This window comes from Chiloscyllium plagiosum, unplaced genomic scaffold (assembly GCF_037043375.1).
Source record: "Chiloscyllium plagiosum isolate Xiang-an unplaced genomic scaffold, Cpla_swu_hap1 HiC_scaffold_6, whole genome shotgun sequence".
Lineage (NCBI taxonomy): Eukaryota > Metazoa > Chordata > Chondrichthyes > Orectolobiformes > Hemiscylliidae > Chiloscyllium > Chiloscyllium plagiosum.
In genome coordinates this window covers 83708657-83720821 of record NW_028270144.1, presented here as the reverse complement: position 1 = coordinate 83720821, position 12165 = coordinate 83708657, and the positions used below count along the sequence as shown (strand labels likewise).

The window sequence follows — 12165 nt, the reverse complement described above, 5'->3', positions numbered from 1 at the left end:
TTCTTACTGGTCTTAAGACATTTTTGAATCAATTTCCTTTCACATACCTTCAGATTCCAAGAATCATTCACTGCCAAACTCTCAGTTTGTACCAGGTGTTCAGAGCAGCTCCCCTCTCCAGGTCTGAGTGTTCTCTATCAATGCACTAAACCCACAACAAAGTACTGCAGGATTGGAAATACAGGCTATTCTGCTATAACATGCGCTTCGTTCACACAAATTCGCCATAATGGATTGATGAATTGGGGATACTGTTGTTTTGAAAGCACAAACTTAAAAAACGCGTGTTGGCTGTAACACAATTACATCACCAACACTTCAAACACCGTTTCTAGACTGTAATTTTCCTATAATACAGGGCTGTACAAGAACACAACTATCACATTACAGAAGAACCACCTATACATCCAAAAGGTACCATATCTCATGGCCACCCCCAATAGTGCTAAGTCAGTGACCCAGGTAATACTATGTTGCATTGTTTTGCTTGGGTAAAACCTCCCACTCAGAATGACACCATGAAAATAAACTAGCATTGAAAAAGAAAGAATTTTCTTGCTATGAGAATCAAGCAGCATTATATAGAATTACTGCACTATTTTAGCAAAAACATTTTAAAATATTAGTCTTTCTATACCTTAAGGTGTAGACTTTTAGGAAAATGCTTAAAAATTTAAGTACCAACTGAATGTAGAAATCCAATGGATCGTTGACATGTGTAACCATAATTTCAATCTCCTTTAAAAAAGGTGGCTTGACAGGTGGACAATACTGCATAGTCAACTGGTTGGCTTCCAGATTTGGCATGGGGATAGAATATTCACTAACAAACCTAGGAAGATAAATGTTTATTTAAAAATGTAAAAAAGAACATTCACCAACTAATTCATTAAGTGTTTGAATATTCAGCAAATGCCAGACATCAGATTTGGAAAACTCCTGATATTGGCAATGATCTATTAGATAGAGACAAATCACATCAAAACTGCACAAGATAGATGCATTTTTTTCACTCAAGTTTGAGTAAATTATGAAAATATATTGAACACATTCAAATGGCACCACATGCAGCACAGGAAACAATACACAAAAAAGTGGATACTATATCAGTGTAGCCAAAGACACTTGTGAGACATGCTGCACAGGATGTTGTGCATAACAGTGTTACAATGTAGACAAAATATGACTGGCTATTTAGAAGCTTGGTCTGCAGCCATTGAGCACTGTAGGTGGGCAAAACAAGTGCTTGCAAGGATTTCTGCCCCTCATTGGGAGGTAGTCCTGTCCTCCAGATTGGTCAGCAGTCCCAGCAGCGCTAAAGTTCATAAGGGGCGCTGATGGGACTTCAGGCAGACTCATTTAAGCATCTTACAGATCTAGGTAAGTGCAGGGACTTTGTACTGGGGTTCATTTTCATATACTGGGAGGCAGAGTGCAGGGACAAGGAGGATGGCATGGATTTTAATGAACATACAGGTGCAAAAGGAAGGGAGTGTGTGTTTCTCTTCTCATTGCGTGCCCATGATGGACACGAGACGCCCTCCAAAAGACAGTACTTCCATTCTTCCTGGTGATTAAACAGTTCTCACTCCAACCTGACTGCTCATGTTGACCATGTTATAGTGTGGGCAATGTAATATTGCGACTAGTTAAGCTTTAATTAGCCCATAAATTATTTACATATATTTTGTGAATTTTGGCACCCACCCATGCTCTTTACCATGGGGGTGAGCTGAGGCATGGCACAAAAGAGTCGACTATCCACTTGCCCAATATAACATGCCCAAACTTCCCAAGCCTGACCCAAAACACACCTAGTTGGGAAACAAAGTCCAATGAATGAGTAAACTCTACTTTCATCTGCTGATTGAGGCATTTTAGATAGCATATTTTTCCTGCTGCTTATAAAAGCATTACACAAAATGAAGTTGAGCAGTCCAAGCCCTGTATTTAATGAAGATAGATTCAAAAGTACAGAATTTACAAACTAAGTCTTCAGACCATATGTGCATAGGCAATGAAAATACACTTGTGGTTCAGATCTTTTGAGGAGTAACAATCTCACTCAGTTTGCCACTCTGACCCTCTTAATTTATAAAAGGAACAACTTCACAGGTCTGAGACAAGATGCCGCTCAAGTCTCCCTCAGAAACATAAAGGCATTTCAAGGGTGGGGTTGCACTGAGTCTAGTATGGTCCTGTGGGGGATGGGAATGTTGGTCGGATCCGAAACGAAGGTTGTCAGGTCTGGATCTGGGATTGAGTGGTCTGGGCAGAGGGGTATTTTGAGAGTTTTGGAGGTAATTATGGAGTCAGTTTAATACTTAGTTAGGAGTTAGACAGTGCATTTAATAATTAACTTTTTTCAGAACAACTATTTTATTTAATTTCATCTTAACTATCCAAAAAGTCACCAATTTTCATGAAAATGTTTGGAAGATACTAGGTGTACAGGAACTGCCCAGAGGAAAAGAAATCCTAGGCATTTGTTGCACTGTTACAATGTAGGGTTCTCATGCACCACTCCAATCTGTATTCTGTCAAATACAGTTTGTCTGGTTCACAGAAAAATCTGCCCCTTAGATTTCAAGGATTATGAACTTCAAATGAAATTTGGATTTCAGACATTGGAAGGCAGGAAAGAAAAAGCAATAAATTTAGGCCTTAACATGTTTACTTAACAAGTCTAAAACAAAATCCATAATGTGAGATGACTACAGAACATGAACATTTAGATTCCCTCCTGGAATTCAGACATTTCTTTAAAGTACCTGGCCAATTCAAGGAAGACAAGTGCATCGCGTAATGAGACAGGAACATCACTTTCCATCTTGTCCATCGGAGGTTTTTTCAAGTCCACAAGAAGTTTGTCGCCATCCTCTCCCAAAACTATCATCTGTACAGCTTTGTTATCTACAATTCGTGTAAATTCATTCCTGGCTTCCACACTCCAACTGTTACTCTGTCAAAATGGCAAAAAGATAAGCTGATCCAATCAAGTCTGACAATCTGATATACTACACTTACAATCACAAGTTAGCATATCTTTCTAACTTTATTCTAAAAAGCAAAAATTAGCATGGAAATCCTTCAAAAAGGAACAAAATAATCAAACCCTTCTCTAGTGGAGAAAAGTAACATTCAAATCACAGAAGCAGTTAGTGAAACATTTACAAATTGTTTAATAGAAAAATAAAGAACTGAGATGGCAGGAGAGATTTGTGTGTCAACTGAGACAATACACAAAATAATTCATGAGTAACTTGGATGGCAAAATGTTTCCCCCAGAGTATGGGGTTGGAGCAGGGAAATCGAGGGTTCCAGAAACAAAAACTTCAAAATCAAAGCCTTCACTGTAGGCATGTTTTGACAAGAGTATCCATGTCAAATTCAACAGGCTGTCTCCCATCACTGCTTGTTGCTAAATAGACATCAAAATAGTTCTGAATGGAGTTCTAAAACTCACTCGTAACTGTATCAACAAATTCATATTATGATATTAATTCCAAACCCATAAGCAAGGTGGTAAAAGAGGGGGAGGTGAGGCCTTGTTAGTTAGTCAAGGATAACATAACGGTGGCTGAAAGAACTTTTGATGAGGACTTGTTTACTGAGGTAAAAAACAGCAGAGGTCACACTGCTTGGAATTTTTTTTAAATAGGCCTCCGCAGAGGTCTAGGGAGGTGGAAGAGAGGATTGGCAAAATTATTCTGGGTAGGAGTGAAAGGAACAGGGTGGTCATTATGGGGACTTTAACTCCCCCAACATCGACTAGAATTGCTATGACTCTAGTACGTCGGATGGATCAGTTTTTGTCCAGTGTGTACAGGAGGGTTTCCTGACACAGTATGTCGAAGGGCTGATAAGACGGGATCTGGTGCTTTGTAATGAACCAGGCCAGGGTGTTTGATTTAGTTGTAGGTGAGCACTTTGGAGAGAGTGACCATAATTCAGTTACATTTAGTTTAGCAATGGAAAGGGATAAGTACATGCCACAGATCAAGAGTTATCGATGGGGCAAGGGTAATTATAATGCAAATAGGCAAGAATTAGGATGCACAGAATGGGGTAGCAAAATGCAGGGGATGCAGACAATGGAAATGTGGAGCGGAGTTTAAGGAACAGATATTGATGTCCTTGATAGATATGTCCCTGTCAGGCAGGGAGGAAGTGATAAGGTAAGGGAACCGTGGTTTACTACAGAAATTGCATCTCTTGTTAAGCAGAAGGAGGCGGCTTATGTGTTGATGAGGCAAGATGGTTCAGATGAAGCGATAGAGAGTTACAGATTAGCTAGGAAGGATTTAAAAGAGAGAGTTAAGAGCAAAGAGAGAACACGAGCAGTCTTTAGCAAACAGAGTAAAGAGAACCCTAAAGCTTTCTATAGGTATGTGAGGAAAAAAAGGATGACATGGGTAGGAATAGGGCCAAAGACAGAAGTGGGAAATTGAGTGTGGACCCTGTGGAGATCAGAGAGGTGCTAAACAAACATTTCTCATCAGTTTTCACTCAGGAAAAAGGAGAATATTGTAGAGAAGAATGAGGTACAATATATTAGATTAGAAAGGATCGAGTTTAGTTATGAACAGGTGTTATCAATTCTAGAAGGAGTGAAAGTAGACCAGTCCCCTGGGCCGGATGGGATTTATCAGAGGATTCTCTGGGAAGCTAGGGAGGAGATAGCAGAGCCTTTGATATTTAAGTCGTTGTCTACGGGTTTAGTACCAGAGGACTGGAGGATTGCAAATCTGCACCCTTGTTCAAGAAGGGCAGCAGAAATGACCAAGGTAATTATAGACCAGTGAGCCTTACTTCTGTTATAGGAAAGGTTTTGGAAGGATATAAGATAAGATTTATAATCATCTAGCAAGCAGCAATTTGATTTTAGATAGTCAACATGGTTTCATCAAGGGCAGGTCGTGTCTCACAAACCTCACTGAGAAGGTGACCAAGCATGTAGATGAGGGTTGGGCAGTTGACATGGTATACATGGATTTCAGTAAAGCTTTTGATAAGATTCCACATGGTAGGCTGTTGGAGAAAATGCAGAGGCATGGGATTGAGGGTGATTTAGCAGTTTGGATTAGGAACTGGCTTTCTGAAGCTAGCGAGTGGTGGTTGATGGAAAATATTCAGCCTATAGTCCGGTTACTAGTGGTGTGCCACAAGGATCTGTTTTGGGACCACTGCTGTTTGTCATTTTTATAAATGACTTAGACACAGGCATAGGTGAATGGATTAGTAAATTTGCAGATGACACTAAAGTCGGTGGAGTGGACAGTTTGGCAGAATGTTACAGGTTGCAGAGGGACTTGGATAAACTGCAGAATTGTGCTGAGGGGTGACAAATGGGAGTTCAATGCGGCTAAGTGTGAGGTGATGCACTTTGGGAAGAATAACAGGAAGGCAGAGAACTGGGTCAATGGAAAGATTCTTGGTAGTGTGGTTGTGCAGAGGGATCTTGGAGTCCATGTACATAGATCCCTGAAAGTTGCCACCCAGGTTGATAGTGCTGTTATTGCTAGATTTCATCCGCAGAGGGATTGAGTTCCGAAGCCGCAATATCATGCTGCAACTATACAAAACGTTAGTGTGGCCACACTTGGAATATTGTGTACAGTTCTGATCGCCATATTTCAGGAAGGATGTGGAAGCATTGGAAAAGGTGCAGAGGAGATTTACCAGAATGTTATCTGGTCTGGACAGAAGGTCTTATGAGGAAAGGCTGAGACACTTAGGTCTGTTCTCACTGGAAAGGAGGATGCTAACAGGGGATTTGATAGAGACATACAAGATGATCAGAGGATTAGATAGGGTAGACATTTTCCCTCGGATGATAACGTCAGCTTGTACGAGGGGGCATAACTACAAATTGATCGAGGGTCAAAGGGCTTGTTCTGCGTTGTATTATTCTATGTTCTATGCAGTAACTTTGTTCACTAAACTTGTGGGGGACCTGATCAGAAGCCTTCTATAAAATTCAAATATTCCAAACCCAGGCACACCACTCTATTTAGGTTAGATGTAACAACCATATAACTTCCAAACAAGTTTGTCAAACATGATTTTCCTTTCACTAACCTAACCAGACTCTGGCAAATTCAATGATTCTTTATCATTGATACTAAGATTTTCCCTATAACTGATAATCTTTAGTTCATCATTACCTCTCCCTTTTTAAATACTGGGGTATTTGCTACTTTCTAGTCTGCAGGAATTTTTCCAGAATAAACAGAATTTGAATGATAACCAACAATGCATTTACCATCTTTACAGCTAATCGCTTTAACATTCTGGAATGTAAATCTACTGGACAATAAAAGTTACCAACTTTCAATCCAGTTAACTTCTCAATATCTCTTTACTAATATTAAGTTCCATGAAGACAGACAAAGTAATTGTTCAGTTTATCAGCCTTTTCCCTCTTCTGGAGTAAAAGTTTTCTTTTCACCATGTATATTGAGCCTATATTTGTCCTAGCTAATTTTTAAAAAAACTATATAAATAAGGTTTTACCTATCTGACTCTCGCTAGCTTGCATTCACACACATTTTCTTTCAGGTTATTAGTGCTGCTTGGTTCTAAACTGCGCAAAAATCATTCAACTTATCACCTTCTTGCACTCTTATAAACTACTTCCTTGGATCTAATGCAATTTTTAAACTTTAGTTAGCTGCAGTTGATTTACCTCTACCTTTGGGTATTTGTGCCTTAAATAGAACCATGTATATTTATTGTAGACCATGATGCACTTAAAATACTAAATATTGCTTGTCTTTTCACATCTTTTACTACATTTTCATCCATATTGACAGCAAAGATGGAAGTTGTCCACAATTCTCTCCTGTGTGGTGACTCATTTTAGGTGGAGTAGCACAGCACTTTGTTTATACAATGTGAAACCACAAGAACGTGTGTTGAATTCCTGCCAAATTTTCGTAGAACACTGCCCATTGCATTTCAAGAGCTCTCAAACCTGCAGCAGCAACTGCATTAAGCCAATGTACCCTTCTGTAGCACGCAAAAATTACAAGCAATGATTCGTTCATGCTCAGTCATTTGTAGAAAAGAGAACTCATTCAAGCCATTAAATGCTGTACACTAATACTCATTAATAACACTGTGCAATCAGCCCTTAAAATGAACCTCCAGGCAACATCAACTCCAAAAAAGGTCAATAAACACCTCATCTTGAAGGCTTTTTTTAAATTAAAAAAACCTGAAGGTGGTTTTGAAAATTACCCCCTAAGTAGTCTGATGATTTAGACAACTAAGGAGACTTTGTTGAAAGATGCAAGATCGAGGGATCCGAAGGGTGTATGCTGGCACAATATTTTTCATTGCTTGAGAGACAAACTGGAGAATAAACTAAAAAATTAGGGGCTCCCACTTAAGACTGAATAAAAAGAAACTTTCTCTCAGAGGGTTGTTAGTCTAAGGAATATATCCCCACACAGCAGTGGACTTCAGAAAGAAAGACTGGGTCAGATAGATTCAAGCTCAACTGGAGAGTTAGGGATTATGGGGGCCAAACAAGAAAATGGAACTCAAGCTGCAATAAGATCAGTCATGATCTTACCAAATACTTCAATAGGCTTAAGGAGCCAAATGGCCAATGCCTGCTACATTTCCTTGTGCAATCTACAGTGCAATGGCCGGAGCCGCAGCTACAGTATTTAAAAAGATAAATGGTAGATAAAAATATACTTTACAAATGACAGCAGTGACTTATTGTCTCATATTTCCAGATGTTCTCAGAATCTTTAAATCCCTACAGTGTGGAAACAGGCCCTGCCGCCCAACAAGTCCACACTGATCCTCCAAAGAGTATCCCACCCAAAACCATTTCCCATTACTCTACATTTACCCCTGACTAATGCACCTAACCCACACATATGTGAACACTATGAGCAATTTAGCACAGCCAATTCACCTAACCTTCACATCTATAGATTGGGGGAGGAAACTGAGCACCCAGAGGAAACCGACGCAGACACAGGGAGTGTGCACAAACTCCACACAGTCTCCCCAGGTTGGAATTGAAAATCAGGTCTCTGGCGCTGTGAGGCAGCAGTGCTAACCACTGAACCACTGTGCCACCCTACGTGCATTAAGTTACAGAATCTCTACAAGTGTTATAGTACACTACCTGTCAAATGAGCATTAATAATAATCTCCACTCTCCTGCTCTCTCCCCTTTACTCTTGCATATTTTGAAAACAAAATAAAGAACTCCAATTTATCAAAAAAAATGCAGACAGTGTGTGTTTATCTTATAATGCCAAGTTCTTGTGAAAACCTGCTTGTATTTTATTAAAACCTGGATGACAATACAAATCACTTACTGGATTTGCTGGAACAATATCCTTCAATGAGCATTTAATTGCTAATGGAGGAATGTAATTTAGTGCTCCTTTCATTTGAGGGATCACTTTTCGTATACACTGGTTCAAATCACTGACACATGTGTATGTATCCACACCATCCTCCAACTTCTTCAAAAGGTTATCAGTTCTATGAATAATGAAGTCAAGAAAATTCCACATTTAGTTAAACACTACATGTTAAAAATTTCTGCAAAGCACTTTAGCATATAAATATATTAAATCTAGTGGTTATGGAGCTGAGAGCAAGAGGCACCGGAAGAGGGGGGGTTGGGGGGGGGGGGGGGGGTTTCAAGAATCCAAAACTAGAAGGCATAGGTTTAAGATGAGAAGGGGTAGATTTAAAAAGGATCTGAGGGGTCACTTTTTCAAGTTGCCAGAGGAAGAAGTGCAGGTGGGTACAATGATAACATTTAAGAGGCATCTGGTTGGGTATATAAATTGGAGGGTTTAGAGGGATAGTGGCCAAACACTGGCAAATGGGACAAGATGAGATTGGGATGTATGTTCGATATGGGAAAGTTGATCCAACGGGTTTGCTTCCATACTAAATGAATCAATGATCTACAAGCTGCTTTTCGAAGCAGCAAAGCACACAAAATGGAATATAAAAAAAAAGTGATCTAAAAATTGCTGAATTTGATGTTGAGCCCAGAAGACTGTAAACTGCCTAATCAAAAAAGACATTGCTCAACTTTATAAGCTTCACTGGGACAGTGTGGAGTACAGGACAGAGGGAAGTGAAGCAGCAGATTAAAATGCCAGGTGACAGGAAGCTCAGGCTCAGAATGGACATGTTCTGCAAATGTTCGCCCATTTTGAAATGTCTCCCCAATGTAGAGAGGGCCACCTTATGAGCAGCAGATTCAGTTCACAGATGCTGTCAAGCATGCTGAGTATTTCAAGCATTTTGCTTCAGTTTAACAACTCTATAATTGAATCAGTTCTTATGTAATATCATTTAATCGAATAATGAAATTGTATAGGCTCAAGTCGGAATCCTCAACAAGAAAATTCTTAACATAAAACCAAGCAAGTGACAAAAGTGACAAAAATAAATCTTGGAGATCAAATGATGTAGAAAAGTGTAATGAATCTAATTCTCCAATTTGACTATTTGAATTAAGCCAATAATTACATAAATACAAACATTATGCCCAAGAATTTTTTTTAAACTCTGATCTCAGCAAAGCTAAATGTGAAATAGAAATATAGTCTACTCTGGTTAATTAAAGTTGGGCATGTATAATACACTCCACTGAAAATTTAAGATAATTCAAAGTGATACTGAAATTGGTGGTATAGTGATTAGTGAAGGTTATCTAAGATAACAAAGAGATTTTGATCAATTGGCAGATGGAGGTTAAGTTGAATAAGTTTTTTTTAAAAAACGGTGAGGACATGAGGGGCAATTCTTTTTTTTTCCAAAAACAGTAGTTCATGTGAGGAATGAATTGTCAGAGAAAGTGGTGGTGCAGGTAATGTACAGGTACAGTTACAACAGTTAAAAGACATTGAATAAGTATATGAATAAGAAAGGTTTGGAGGAAATGAGCCAAGCACCAGCAGGTGCAACTAGGTTAGAGAACATGGTCAGAGTGAACTGGTTGGATCGTAGGGTGTTTTCATACTCTGACTCGATAACAATCTGCCAACAGACTTGGTGTTAGAACGAGTAGTGCATGAGACAATAGAAGAATACCAGTAATGAATGGAAATATTCAGTATTTGTTGTTATTCTTCTGCCTGCAACTATATAATCAAAAAGGCATAAAAACTAGAACTATTCAAAAAAAACTTGTATTTATATAGCAAGTTTCAAAGTGCTTTACAGCCAATTAAGTATTTTACTGAAGTTTAGTCACAGTTGTAATGTAGGAAATGCTGTAATCACTTTGCACTGAAGTTTCCACAGACAACTATGTGACAATAACCATATATTGAGTGAAGGATAAATACTGGTGAAGATTCCCCAAATCTTCTGTGAAATAGTGCAGTGGGATCTTGGTGTGATTGTTGTGTAACAGTCAACATATTAGCATGGATAAAAGAATTGATTGGTTAATAGCCAACAGAGGCTGAACAGAAAATGGCCATATCCAGGCTGGCAGGACAAAAATGATATATCAGTGTGTCGGAGCCTCAATTATTTAGAATTTATACAAGTTACTTGGATGAAGGGATGAAATGTGCGTTTGCAATATTTGTTGATGCCATAAATATAGGTTGAAAACAGAGTTTTAGAGAGGTCACAAGGAGTCTGCAAAAAGATATAGATAGGTTAAGACAGTGGGCAAACAAGTGGCAGATTGAGTATAATGTGGGAAAACGTGGATTTTGTTTTTCCACTTTTTGAAGGTAGAACATAAAAACCATCACGTTACTTAAATAGAGAAGAAAAAAAATCACAATTGAGGGACAGAGAAGTCAGGATGTGCTTTAGTTTGATTGATACCTGGGATAAGGAGGCAACTGTATGACAAATAGTCCAAAAGATGCAGCCAGGATCAATTGCTCCATTCCCCTACCCTCACTTTGGTAACTCTGACCACAATGCCACGGTCTTCTCCTGACTTACAGGCAAAAGCTCGAGGAGACCCCCTCACGAATACAGGTCTAGGACTGGTCGGAGGAGGCAGAGGATCAACTCCGATGCTGTCTGGAATCGGCTGATTGGGCCATGTTCAAACAGTCCGCAGTTACCTTGGACGCACACCACCACCGTCACAGACTTTATCAGCAAATGTGTGGAGGACTGCATACCAAGGAAGTCAATCTGGGTGTTTCCCAACAGGAAACCCTGGATGAATCAGGATGTACAGATACTACTAAAAATCAGGCCTGAGGCCTTCAGATCAAGAGACCCACTCAAATATAAGGAATCCATGTATGACATTCACAGAGCCATTAAGACAGCCAAGAACCAATACCGATCCAAACTAGAGACCCAGACAGACACTCGGCGACTATGGCAAGGACTGAATGACATCACAAGTTCTAAAAAGAGACAGTGCAACATAGCATACGGTGACACATCCCTCCCAGATCACCTTCTCACTTTGAGTAGAAATTTGGCAGAGAGTAACACCTATTCCGACAAGTCCTGACGAACCTACCCCAACAGTCACTGCATCAGAGGTCATGTCAGTTTTCTATTCTGTGAATCCAAGAAAAGCGATGGCATCAGACGGAGAACCAGGCCGTGCACTGAGAGAATGCGCAGATCAACTGGCAGAGGTCTTCTCGGACATCTCGAACCTCTCCCTGCAGCAGGCCACTGTCCCTGCCTGTTTCAAGAGGGCCAACATCATCCCTATGCCTAAGAAGGCTCATGTAGCATGTCTCAATGACTACCGCCCTCTGGCCCTAACTTTGGTGGTCATGAAGTGCTTTGAAAGGCTGGCCATGGCATTATTGGATCGGTGCAAGCCCTTCCTGAAGGGTTTTTGCCCGAAACGTCGACTTTCCTGTTCCTCGGATGCTGTCTGACCTGCTGTGCTTTTCCAGCACCAGTCCAATCTTGTCTCATCTCCAGCATCTGCAGGACCCACTTCTACCTGGTCATGACATTAATCAACTCCAGCCTCCCCACTACTCTTGACCCACAATTTGCCTATCAGACCAACAGATCCACATCAGATGCCATATCACTTGCCCTTCACTCCTTCCTAGAACATCTGGACAGCAAGAACAGCAACGTAAGAATTCTACGCATTGACTATAGTTCAGCCTTCAACGCTATCATCTCCTTGAGACTGATTACTAAACTTAGTGATCTCTA

At 39.9% G+C, this 12165-nt stretch overlaps 1 protein-coding gene across 1 annotated transcript in view; it reads right to left on the bottom strand.

The window, feature by feature from the left end:
* Nucleotides 1-211: 211 nt before the first annotated feature.
* LOC122551059 (RING finger protein 17-like) overlaps nt 212-12165 on the bottom strand; it is a 123485-nt gene continuing 111531 nt past the window's right edge. The window contains exons 12-15 of the mRNA XM_087988553.1: nt 8346-8514; nt 2772-2962; nt 638-832; nt 212-251 (exon numbers count right to left, since the gene is read on the bottom strand). Coding sequence (XP_087844679.1) covers nt 212-251; nt 638-832; nt 2772-2962; nt 8346-8514 — 595 coding nt within the window. The remainder of the gene's footprint in view (nt 252-637; nt 833-2771; nt 2963-8345; nt 8515-12165) is intronic.